This window comes from Mesoplodon mirus (assembly GCF_964341445.2).
Source record: "Mesoplodon mirus genome assembly, chromosome: 5".
NCBI lineage: Eukaryota > Metazoa > Chordata > Mammalia > Artiodactyla > Ziphiidae > Mesoplodon > Mesoplodon mirus.
The window spans coordinates 106128761-106142465 of record NC_138980.1 but is presented as its reverse complement, the minus strand read 5'-3'; the positions used below and the strand labels follow the sequence as shown (position 1 = coordinate 106142465).

The 13705-nt window shown below is 38.1% G+C and overlaps 1 protein-coding gene across 9 annotated transcripts in view; it reads left to right on the top strand.

The window, feature by feature from the left end:
- CAST (calpastatin) overlaps positions 1 to 13705 on the top strand; it is a 121121-nt gene that overhangs the window by 55374 nt on the left and 52042 nt on the right. For all 9 annotated transcript variants that reach the window (XM_082623644.1, XM_082623643.1, XM_082623640.1 and 6 more), the window contains one exon: positions 4438 to 4497. In XM_082623644.1, coding sequence (XP_082479770.1) covers positions 4438 to 4497 — 60 coding nt within the window. The remainder of the gene's footprint in view (positions 1 to 4437; positions 4498 to 13705) is intronic.

The window sequence follows — 13705 nt, the reverse complement described above, 5'->3', positions numbered from 1 at the left end:
AGCAGATGTTCTGCGCTCGGGGATGCAGTGGGATTGGAGACTAGCGGTCTTTAAAGGCAAGAGAAAGGATTTCTGTGTGATACAGTGGGTAACAGGAGTCATCATCGCTGGCTCTACTTTAGAGGGAGGCATGTGCATGGGAGTGACACGTGCGAAGACTAGTGTAGCCAGAACGGGTGAGAGAGCTAAAAGGCTGTAGTATGGGAGACCTTTGCAAAATATATGTGAAAAAGGAAAGCAGTTTCCATTTTTCAAGGGTCTTAAAAGCATACCATCTCCCCCTCATATCTCTAATCACTTCCTGCAGTAAACTCCAAAATTCTTATTGTAGCAAGTAAACAAAGTTAAAGAGGTTTTTGTTGAATAAAGAAGCCAGAACGTAACATGCCATACTGGATAAGTACAGGATTAAATATTAATTTTTTCTAGGCTGCAATTACTTTCTTTTATCGATATTGCTTTGTTTTAATGAGATTTGACAACACAGTAAGATTACTTCAGGTGGGCCTACAACTGACTTAGAACCAAAACCTTTCTTTGGTCACCTAGGATTTTCTTCATACCTGTTAGAACACTTAAGTTGTAACTAAACCTGCTTGATGTCTGTTTATTGAGCTGGACTGTGAACTCTTTCAAGGCTGTGACAGTGACTTATTCATTGTGTATCCTCAGCCCCAGGCTCATTGCTTTTTAAACAACAATTGTTGAGTGGGTGGGTGGAAAATAATTATATTAAAGTACTTTTTCTCTGTTCTTTGTTACTCTGATTTATGCCTTAATTTAAGATGATAAATGATTCATAATACTCTGGATGTCAAGAGATTTGCATGGGTCATTTAGGAGGGAGAGTATTGTTATGGCCGCACTTTAGTCTGGTATACAGTCCTAATTCCATAGAGAGATTTTGGTATATGAGCACTGATGTTGCTTTAAAACTGGCTATGCCTTGATGTTAGGACCGGCTGAGTGGTCGGTCCTGCAGCAGAGAGTCACTGGTTTAAAAGTCAGGGGGCCTGGCTCAGCCCTGGCACAGACAGCTCGGAGGGTCCTCCCCGCCTTCTGCCTGGGTGATGCCTGCTTATCCTTCAATCTCCACATTAACTGTCACTTCTTCAGCATCACCTGTCCTGACTGTCCCCTGAATTAGATCTGGTTGCCTAGTCTGTGTTCTCATGGGACCCTGTGATTTTCCTTTATAGCACTTATCACAAGTAATTACTAAAGTGGTTATTCTTTTTTTAAATCTATTTCATTGAAGTATAGTTGATTTACAAGGTTGTGTTAATTTCTGCTGTACAGTGAAGTGATTCAGTTATACATATGTATACACATTCTTTTTCATATCTTTTTCCATTATGGTTTATCACAGGATATTCAATATAGTTACCTGTGCTACACAGTAGGACCTTGTTGTTTATCCATCCTATATATAATAGTTTGCATCTGCTAATCTCCATCCCTCTCCCCCTTGGCAACCACAAATCTGTTCTCTATGTCTGTGAGTCTGTTTCCATTTCATAGATAATTTCATTTGTGTCATATTTTAGATTCCACGTGTAAGTGATATCATATGGTATTTGTCTTTCTCTTTCTGACTTACTTCACTTAGTATGGTAATCTCTAGGTCCATCGATGTTGCTGTAAATGGCATTATTTCATTCTTTTTTTATGGCTGAGTAATATTGCATTGTATGTGTGTGTGTGTGTATACATATATATATATATATATATATACATATAAACCACATCTTCTTTATCCTTTCTTTTGTTGATGGACATTTAGGTTTTTGTCATGTCTGGCTATTGTAAATTGTGCTGCTATGAACATAGGGGTGCATGTGTCTTTTTGAATTATAGTTTTGTCCACATATATGCCCAGGAGTGGGATTGAAGTGGTTAGTCTATTAATGTCATCTCTGACCAGACTGTAACTTTCACAAGGTCAGAGACAGGTCTGTCGGTTTCCCATCAGCTAACACAGTACTTGACACAAACTATGTTCTGGATAAATACTTAGGGAGCCAGTGAACTGTGGTAAACTTTGATGAGTCATTTAATCTTTATAAGATACCATTTTCTTCATCTGTTTAAAGCCTACATATTCAAAGTTTTTCTCTAAGGTTCTTCAAAGATTTATGGGTTAACTCTTCAAAATTCTTAAATTATAAGTTATTCACACCTATGATTAGAAAGTCAAACCATGTAGAAGATTTAAATTGAAAGTGTATATAATCCCCCAGTAGGGGTAACAAATAGTAAACTTTCCTTGTCTTTACAAATAAAATGAAAATTGAACACACTACACTTAGCCAGAGTTGAACCAGCCCATAACGGGGTGGGATTATTTTCCTCATTTCCAGCCCCCATGAAGTGGTTTTCCTATTTTAGTTTCAAAATGTTTAGTGCCTTAGTGATGGGATAAAACTTTCACGGAGGAATCTATGCTGAGAACAGGTGTGGCCAAGGCCTTCAGCTAATTTCCCATTATAGCCTGCTCCATGCTTATTTATAGGCATTCCATGGAGATTTTGCTGTCCTTGGTGAGCCTTTGAAAGTCTTCTTTCTAGGATTTAAGGATCCCTTCCAGCTATTGCTTAATAAAGCAGTAAGGCAGATTGGAAAACCCAAGGCTATGTAATTTCAGGAATGTTTTAATAAACTTGGATGTTTAGAAAATAAACGAATGTTCACCCGAAGATTTGCATCTTAAAAAGAACCTTTGTGTGGAGTGTTTGTCTTGGGTGGTTTTAGATGGCTGAGGGAAATCACTGAAGGAGTGGGATGTAGCTAAGTGGAACTTCTTGAGTTTGAATGGACCTTTGTACAACCAATTCTACTTGTGGAAAAACAGAATTGTATAGATATGGGTATGTTAATCCCCACAAATTAAAAAAAATTCTCCAGGAAAAATGAATATTCACATATTTGTCCATTAATTTGATGAGGGAAATCTACTTTGGTACATCTTCCAGTTCTTTATCCTGAAGAGAATGTGAGAGAGACAGCACATGCCTGCCACAGTGACAAGGTGTGTGTGTGTGTGTGTGTGTGTGTGTGTGTGTGTGTGTTTTGGGGTGGGAGGGTGCTCAGGAATAGTTAAGTTCATATGACTATGTTTGAAAAGTCAGTATACTAAAGCTTTGGGCTTTTATCTGTAAAATGTGGCAATTTAACTCTAAGCACCAACATGCTCCACATTAAATGAGGTCGGTGGGGAAAGTGATCATGTTCATGGGCCATGGGTTATAGTGGGTTCACGCAGTCACCTTGAGTGTGGTGTGTCGAGGTAGGGGAGCTGGGGCACCAGCAGGGATGGGTCCATCCTGCCCGGGGACTGAGCTTCTTAAGTGGCTCAGGGCCAGGCATCAGGGGATGGGGCTCTGGGTGCTGCTGGCAGGGAGCAACTGTTTACTGACAGCCAGTTACTTAAGAAGACAGCTGGTGCCAGATGGAATCCCTGGGCTCTAAAACCTAATGGACTCAAATGTTAAGGAGGTTTAAATGAGCCTGAGTTGGAATTCACAAAGAATGTAATTGTGAATTTAATATTAACCAGTGTAATACAGGTTACTAGAGTACGTATTTCTCAGTACCATGCAAGTGTCCACATGCACATCCCCCTGCTTGGGTGATTAGATTGCAGGGGCTCACTCCACATCCCTAGGAAAGGTGTTTCTTGAATACTTCAGTTACCATTCATCACCTTTTGCCCTCCAGGGAGGAGCCTAGATGAGACAGATAATATAGCAATATCCCCTCTGCAACACCATCTCCCACCTTCTCTTCCTTACATGACGATTCTAATCTACCTGAGCCTATTTCCCAGAGCTATGCCTACTTGTCTATCTTACAATAGCTTAGGAATAATGCACTAGCAATTTAATGAACACCTACAATGTGCCAGGCATTTTACCCACATTATCGCAAATAATTACAACCCTGCAAAATAGACATTATAGGCCCCATTTTATATATTTGGAAAACTAAGACCCAAAGTCACAGAGCTAGTAATGGGCAAAGCTGGCATTTGAACAAAATTCTGTAAGTTTCAAAGTCTATGTTCTTTCTGAAAATAATAAGCAATAATTAGAATAATATTTACTGAGTACTTAAATATCAGGCAGTAATAAACTTAGAAGGTAATTGTTACCTATGGAACAAAAATTGAGAAAGGGGAAACCAAAGATCAGAAAATTTAAGTAGCTTGCCCAAGATTATTTAGTAAGTAGCACACTCCAAATTTGAACCCATTTGATCTGGTTACAAAGGCTTTTTACCCACTGGGCAACACCACATACTGAACTTTTATGGGAGTGGTACTCTAGGTGAGGTAAAACCAAGGTAAAGAGTTAAGAGTAAGTATGGTTAAAAGGACCTGAAGGACAAAGAAGGTTGTAGGTTAACTATAATTAAACTTCTTATTTCTTTCCTGTCTAGGTGACAACTTCCTCTGCTTCAACCAGGAAGTCTTCCAGTATGAATCCCACAGAAACCAAGGTATGGAGAATCTTCAATGGTCAACTTGGGTGAATGCCTTTCAGTTGATTATATGGTTAAGCAAAATGAATGTGGGCTGTTGACAGATGGGTTATGTGTCCTAGGAAACTTAGGCTATGGAAGTAAACGTTTTCTTCCTAATTAATGAGAGTCATTGGAAACTCAGCTTTCCTTTCAGTATTCGCCTCAAACACCATCTATACACTTATACGTCATTTTAGAATATCTAGAAAAGAGTAGTCAGTGAGAGTGTTTTTGGTTCTAGACTTGAGTTTTTTAAATTGTTAGATAATTTCTCTAAATACATTTCTCTGGATCTAGAAAAGAATATAAATTCTTAATTTCTTACTAAAATGGTTTTATTATCCTGGCCACTTAAAACTAAATCTAAGAATGAGAAAGGTTACACTAAGTGAACATAGAAAGAAGTGATACAGATACTGGTTATTTCAGATGCTTTCTGAAGTTTCTTTCTGAAATTTGAGTCATGTGGGGCACCATCTTATTGATAAACCTTTGTCAACCTTTGTCAAGGGATTTATTCTGATGATAATTTCTTGGAATTTCAGAAGAAAAAATACAAGCATGTCCTCCAGTGTGATTGCCACCTGGAGTAAGGCTAGTTCTGAAGAGTTAAGAGCTGCCTTAAACCATCTCCCCTAATTACCATGACTAAAACTATGTTTCTTGGGAATGTTTTGGGATGGAAGATTAGAGAGAGCATTCTCAAGATGCTCTCAACTAATTCTTATGAGCTAATAGTCTTTAGTGCCTTTAAGAGCTACCCCAGCTCCATTATTATCAAATTTCCCTTATTTAAAATTACCCACATAATTTTGCTTTCTATTTTCCTTGTAACTTTACTATCCCAAGTAGGATCCTATGCCATAATTTAGTACTGGCACCATAATTTAGTGCTACTGAGGGATCCTATGGCCTCATCTTGAACTTTTCTTTAAAGGACATTGCAAATATCTTGAAACACACTGTCCAACTCTAAGCTCTTATAAAGGTCATTTAGCACTCATTTTAATTTTTAAATTTATTTTTAATTTAAAGTTATGTTTTTACTTAGTAATTTACATTTACATTAATTTCTTAATTATTTTCAAAATATATGTTAACTGATCTGTAATTAATCTATTAGCTGTCACTACTTATTTATACCAAGCTTAATCTTAAAAAATGAAAAAAAATCTGACCTTAATCTTAAAATAATCTTAAGACTGTAGTAGAAATATTTACCCCCCCCCAAAAAAATTCTCATTGAACCTAGAGTCCATGAAAGTTAAAGTAAGGAGAGAAAGGAGAGCCAGAAATATAGGATTTCTGTTTTATTATTTTGGTTTGCATTTGACACAATGCCTGATTATAATCCATCCCCGCTGACTCTCAGCTTAAGGACGAATGATTATTTCAAGTGTGCCCTGTTATCCAGAGTAAGTGTCAGCAAACACTTCAGCCATTGCTAAGCATGAATCATGAGAATTCCTGGCACTCCTGTGGAACTGGATGAAGAGAAGAGAGAGAGAGGAAAGTAGAAGAGAGAAGGAGGGAGAGACAAAAATAAGATGCACATGATGAAGTGTCACCAGTGGCCGACTCAGGACCACTTTTTGCCTCGATTCTCTTTCCTTGGTGGATTTCAATCACACTACTCTCATTAATCATCTTATCTTGGTGTGCTGCTTTTTAAAATTTTTTTTAACTTTAATTTTAAGAAATTTTTATTTTACATTGGAGTGTAGTTGATTTACAATATTGTATTAGTTTCAGGTGTACAGCAAAGTCATTCAGTTTTACATATACATGTATCTATTCTTTTTCAAATTCTTTTCCCATTTAGATTATTACAGAATATTGAGTAGAGTTCCCTGTGCTATACAGTAGGTCCTTGTTGGTTATCTATTTTAAACATACTAGTGTGTATATGTCAATCCCAAACTCCCAATTTATCTCTCACCCCCACCTTTCCCCTTTAATAACCATAAGTTTGTTTTCTAAGTCTATGAGTCTGTTTCTGTTTTGTAAATAAGTTCATTTGTATCATTTTTTTTTAGATTCTGCATGTAAGTGATATCATGTGATATTGTCTTTCTCTGTCTGACTTACTTCACTTAGTATGATAATCTCCAGGTCCATCCACATTGCCGCAAATGGCATTATTTCATTCTTTTTAATGGCTGAGTAATATTCCATTGTATATATGTACCCCATCTTCTTTATCCATTCATCTGTCGACAGACATTTAGGTTACTTCCATGTCTTGGCTATTGTAAACAGTGCTGCAATAAACACTGGGGTGCATGTATCTCTTTGAACCATTGTTTTCTCTGAATATATGCTTAGGAGTGGGATAGCTAGATCATCTGGTAGCTCTATTTTTAGTTTTTTTTTATTTTATTTTATTTTATTTATCTATTTTTGTGGTACACGGGCCTCTCACTGTTGTGGCCTCTCCCATTGCGGAGCACAGGCTCCGATGCGCAGGCTCAGTGGCCATGGCTCATGGGCCCAGCCACTCCACGGCATGTGGGATCTTCCCAAACCGGGGCACGAACCCGTGTCCCCTGCATCGGCAGGCGGATTCTCAACCACTGAGCCACCAGGGAAGCCCCTATTTTTAGTTTCTTAAGGAACCTCCATACTGTTCTCCATAGTGGTTGTACCAATTCACATTCCCACCAACAGTGTAGGAGGGTTCTCTTTTCTCCACCCCCTCTCCAGAATTTATTGTTGGTAGACATTTTGATGATGGCCATTCTGACTGGTGTGAGGTGATATCTCATTGTAGTTTTCATTTGCATTTCTCTAATAATTAGCAATGTTGGGCATCTTTTGATGTCCCTCTTGGCCCATCTGTATGTCTTCTTTGGAGCAATATCTATTTAGGTATTCTGCCCATTTTTTGATTGGGTTGTTTGTTTTTTTGATATTGAGTTGCATGAGCTGTCTGTAAATTTTGGAGATTAATCCCTTGTCGGTCACATCATTTGCAAACATTTTCTCGCATTCTGTAGGTTGCCTTTTCATTTTGTTTATGGTTTTCTTAGCTGTACAAAAGCTTTTAAGTTTAATTAGGTCCCATTTGTTTATTTTTGTTTTTACTTCCATTACTCTAGGAGACGGATCCAAAAAGGTATTGCTGTGATTTATGTCAAAGTGTGTTCTGCCTATGTTTTCCTCTGAGAGTTTTATAGTATCTGGTCTTACATTTGGGTCTTTAATCCATTCTGAGTTTATTTTTGTGTATAGTGTTAGAGAATTTTCTAATTTCATTCTCTTACATTTAGCTGTCTACTTTTCCCAGCACCATTTATTGAAGAAACTGTCTTTTCTCCATGATACAGTCTTGCCTCCTTTGTTGTAGATTAGTTGATCATAGGTGCGTGGGTTTATTTCTGGGCTTTCTATACTGTTCCATTGATCTATATTTCTGGTTTTGTGCTGGTACCATACTGTTTTGATGACTGTAGCTTTGCAGTATAGTCTGAAGTCAGGGAGCCTGATTCCTCCAGTTCTGTTTCTCTTTCTCAAAATTGCTTTGGATATTCAATGTCTTTTGTGTTTTCATACAAATTTTTAAAAATTTTGTCCTAGTTCTGTGAAAAATGCCATTGGTAATTTGATAAGTTGTATTGAGTCTGTAGATTGCCTTGGGTAGTATAGTCATTTTGAAAATATTGCTTCTTCCAATCCAAGAACATGGTATATCTTCCCATTTGTTTGTGTCATCTTTGATTTCTTTCATCAGCGTCCTATAGTTTCTGGAGTACATGTCTTTTGCCTCCTTAGGTAGGTTTATTCCTAGGTATTTTATTCTTTTGATGCGATGGTAAATGGGATTCTTTGCTTAATTTCTTTTTCTGATCTTTTGTTGTTAGTGTATAGAAATGCAACAGATTTCTCTGTATTAATTTTGTATCATGCACTTTACCAGATTCATTGATTAGCTCTAGTAGTTTCCTGGTAGCATCTTTAGGATTTCCTAGGTATAGTATCATGTCATCTGCAAACGGTGACATTTTTACTTCTTCTTTTCCAGTTTGGATTCTTTTTATTTCTTTTTCTTATTGCCGTGGCTAGGACTTCCAAAACTATGTTGAATAAAAGCAGTGAGACTGGACATCCTTATCTTGTTCCTGATCTTAGAGGAAATGCTTTTGGCTCTTCACTGTTGAGTATGTTGTTAGCTGTAGGTTTGTCATATATGGGCTTTATTATGTTGTGGTATGTTCCCTCTATGCCCACTTTCTGCAGAGTTTTTATCATAAATCGGTGTTGAATTTTGTCAAAAGCTTTTTCTGCATCTATTGAGATGATCATATGGTTTTTATTCTTCAGTTTGTTGACGTAGTGTATCACATTGATTGATTTGCAGATATTGAAAAATTCTTGCATCCCTGGGATAAACCTCACTTGATTGTGGTAGATGTTCCTTTTAATGTGTTGTTGGATTCGGTTTGCTAGTATTTTGTTGAGAATTTTTGCGTCTATGTTCATCAGTGATACTGGCCTATAATTTTCTTTTTTGGTGGTTCTTTGTCTGGTTTTGGTATCAGGTTGATGGTGGCCTCATAGAATGAGTTTGGGAGTGTTCCTTCCTCTGCGATTTTTTGGAATAGTTTCAGAAGGATAGGTGTTAACTCTTCACTAAATGTTTGATAGAATTTGCCTGTGAAGCCATCTGGTCCTGGACTTTTGTTTGTTGGGAGTTTTTTAGTCACAGTTTCAATTTCATTACTTGTGATTGGTCTGTTCGTATTTTCTATTTCTTCCTGGTTCAGTCTTGGGAGATTGTACCTCTCTAAGAATTTGTCCATTTCTTCTAGGTTGTCCATTTTATTGGTATATAGTTGCTTGTAGTAGTCTCTTATGATCCTTTGTATTTCTGTGGTTTCCGTTGTAACTTCTTTTTCATTTCTAGTTTTACTGATTTGAGCCCTCTCCCTTTTTTTCTTGCTGAGTCTGGCTAAAGGTTTATCAATTTTGTTTATCTTTTCAAAGTACCAGCTTTCAGTTTCATTGATATTTTCTATGGTTTTCTTTGTCTCAATTCCATTTATTTCTGCTCTGATCTTTATAATTTCTTTCCTTCTACTGACTTTAGGTTTTGTTTGTTCTTCTTTCTCTAGTTGCTTTAGGTGTAAGGTTAGATTATTTATTTGAGATGTTTCTTCTTTCCTGAGATAAGATAGTATCACTATAAACTTCCCTCTTAGAACTGCTTTTACTGCATCCCACAGGTTTTGAATCATCATGCTTTCACTTTCATTTGTCTCTAGGTATTTTTTCATTTCCTCTTTTATTTCTTCAGTGATCCATTAGTTGTTTAGTAGCATAGTTTTTATTGTTTAGCCTTCACATCTTTGTGTTTTTTACAGTTTTTTTCTTGTAGTTGATTTCTAATCTCATAAAGTTGTAGTTGGAAAAGATGCTTGATATGATTTCACTTTTCTTAAATTTACTGAGACTGGCTTTGTGGCCTAGGATATGATCAATCCTGGAGAATGTTCTGTGGGCACTTGAGAAGCAAGTATATTCTGTTGCTTTTGATGGAATACTCTATAAATATCAATGAAGTCCATCTGGTCTGATGTGTCATTTAAGGCCTTTGTTTCCTTACTGAGTTTCTGTCTGGATGATCTGTCCATTGATGAAAGTGGGGTGTTAAAGTCCCCCATTATTATTGTGTTACTGTCAATTTCTCCTTCCATGGCTGTTAGTATTTGCCTTATATATTGGGGTGCTCCCATGTTGGGTGCATATTATATTTACAGTTGTTATATCATCTTCCTGGATTGATCTCTTGATCATTATGTAGTGTCCTTCTTTGTCTCTTGTAACAGTCTTTATTTTAAAGTCTATTTTGTCTGATATGAGTATTGCCACTCCAACTTACTTTCAGTTTCCATTTGCATGGAATACATTTTTCCATTCCCTCACTTTTAGTCTGTATGTGTCCCTAGATCTGAAGTGGGTCTCTTGTAGACAGCATATATAAGGGTCTTGTTTTCTATGTCTTTTGGTTGGAGAACTTAATCCATTTACATTTAAGGTAATTATCTATATGTATATTCTTATTGTCATTTTATTAATTGTTTTGAATTTCTTTTTGTGGGTCTTTTTTCTTCCCTTCCTCTAGCTCATTATTAAACATTTCTTGTATCTTCTCGATCTGTGCCTCCATTCTTTTTCTGAGATCTTGGGTCATCTTTACTGTCATTACTCTGAATTCTGTTTCAGGTAGATTGTCTATCTCCACTTCCCTTAGTTGTTCTTCTGGGGTTTTACCTTGTTCCTTTGTCTGGGACATATTTCTCTGCCATCTCATTTTGTCTGACTTTCTATGATTGCAGTATCTGTTTCGCAGGCTGCAGGGTTGTAGTTCTTCTTGCTTCTGCTGTCTGCACCCTGGTGGATGAGGCTGTCTAAGGGGCTCATGCAGGCTTCCTAGTGGGAGAGCCTGGTTCTTGCCCACTGATGGGTGGAACTGGGTCTTGTCCCTCTGGTGGGCAGGGCTGTGTCAGGGGGTGTGTTTAGCTGTGGGCTCAGGAAGACTTTAAGTAGCCTGTCTGCTGGTGGGTGGGGCTTTGTTCCTGCCCTGTTGGTTGTTTGATCTGAGGCATCCCAGCACTGGAGCCTACAGGCTGTTGGGTAGGGCCAGGTCTTGGTGAGAAAATGGCAGCCTCCGGAAGGGCTCACACCAATGAGTACTTCCCAGAGCTACCGCCACCAATGTCTTTGTCCCCAGAGTGAGCCACAGCCACCCCCTGCTTCTGCAGGAGACCCTCCAATACCAGCAGGTAAGTCTGGCCCAGACTCCTGTGAGGTCACTGCTTCTTTCCCTGGGTCCTGGTACACACAGGACCTTGTGTGTGCCTTCCAAGAGTGGAGTTACTGTTTCCCCAGTCCTGTGGAATTCCTGTGATCAAACCCCACTGGCTTTCAAAGCCAGGGGCTCTAGGGGCTCCTTCTCCCAAAGCCAGACCCCTAGGCTGCGGAGCCTGACATGGGGCTCAAAACTTTCACCCTTATGGGAGAACCTCTGCAATATACTTACTTTCCAGTCTGTGGGTCACCCACCCAGCAGGTACGGGATTTGATTTTATTATGATTGTGCCCCTCCCACCATCTCATTGTGGCTTCTTCTTTGTCTTTGGATGTAGCATATCTTTTTTGGTAGTTTCCAGTGTTTGTTTCTTTGTTTGTTTTTGTTGATGGTTGTTCAGCAGTTAGTTGTGATTTTAGTGTTTTCATGAGGAGACGAAAGCTCACGTCCTTCTACTCTGCCATCTTGTCTCCACCTCCCTTCATGTACCTCTTTTTTTCTTTTTTTTTTTAACATCTTTATTGGAGTATAATTGCTTTACAATGGTGTGTTAGTTTCTGCTTTATAACAAAGTGAATCAGTTATACATATACATATGTTCCCATATCTCTTCCCTCTTGCGTCTCCTGCCCTCCCACCCTCCCTATCCCACCCCTTTAGGTGGTCACAAAGCACTGAGCTGATCTCCCTGTGCTATGCGGCTGCTTCCCACTAGTTATCTATTTTACATTTGGAAGTGTATATATGTCCATGCCACTCTCACTTTGTCCCAATTTACCCTTCCCCCTCCCCAAATCCTCAGGTCCATCCTCTAGTAGGTCTGTGTCTTTATTCCCATCTTGCCCCTAGGTTCTTCATGACCAATTTTTTTTTTTTTAGATTCCATATATATGTGTTAGCATACGGTATCTGTTTTTCTCTTTCTGACTTACTTCACTCTGTATGACAGACTCTAGGTCCATCCACCTCACTACAAATAACTCAATTTCGTTTCTTTTTATGGCTGAGTAATATTCCATTGTATATATGTGCCACATCTTCTTTATCCATTCATCTGTTGATGGACACTTAGGTTGCTTCCATGTCCTGGCTATTGTAAATAGTGCTGCAACGAACATTTTGGTACATGACTCTTTTTGAATTATGGTTTTCTCAGGGTATATGCCCAGTAGTGAGATCACTGGGTCATATGGTAGTTCTATTTTTAGTTTTTTAAGGAACCTCCATACTGTTCTCCATAGTGGCTGTATCAATTTACATTCACACAAACAGTGCAAGAGGGCTCCCTTTTCTCCACACCCTCTCCAGCATTTATCGTTTGTAGATTTTTTGATGATCGCCATTCTGACCGGTGTGAGATGATATCTCATTGTAGTTTTGATTTGCATTTCTCTAAAGATTAATGACATTGAGCATTCTTTCATGTGTTTGTTGGCAATCTGTATATCTTCTTTGGAGAAATGTCTATTTAGGTCTTCTGCCCATTTTTGGATTGGGTTGTTTGTTTTTTTGATATTGAGCTGCATGAGCTGCTTGTAAATTTTGGAGATTAATCCTTTGTCAGTTGCTTCATTTGCAAATAATTTCTCTCATTCTGAGGGTTGTCTTTTCCTCTTGTTTATGGTTTCCTTTGCTGTGCAAAAGCTTTTAAGTTTCATTAGGTCCCATTTGTTTATTTTTGTTTTTATTTCCATTTCTCTAGGAGGGTGGGTCAAAAGGGATCTTGCTGTGATTTATGTCATAGTCTTTTTTATTTTAAGTGGTGGCACAAGAGGTGTGTGTGATGCAACTGTTCTTTTTTGTTTTATTTATTTTATTTATTTACTTTTGGCTGCATTGGTTCTTTGTTGCTGCATGCAGGCTTTCTGTAGTTGCAGCGAGCGGGTGCTATTCTTCATTGCGGTGTGCGGGCTTCTCATTGTGGTCGGAAAAGATACTTGATACGATTTCAATTTTCTTAAATTTACCAAGGCTTGATCTGTGACCCAAGATATGATGTATCCTGGAGAATGTTCCATGAGCATTTGAGAAGAATGTGTATGCTGTTGTTTTTGGATGGAATGTCCTATAAATATCAATTAAGTCCATCTTGTTTAATGTATCATTTAAAGCTTGTGTTTCCTTATTTATTTTCATTTTGGATGATCTGTCCATTGGTGAAAGTGGGGTGTTAAAGTCCCCTACTATGAGTGTGTTACTGTCGATTTCCCCTTTTATGGCTGTTAGTATTTGCCTTATGTATTGAGGTGCTCCTATGTTGGGTGCATAAATATTTACAATTGTTCTATCTTCTTCTTGGATCGATCCCTTGATCATTATGTAGTGTCCTTCTCTGTCTCTTGTAATAGTCTTTGTTTTAAAGTCTATTTTGTCTGA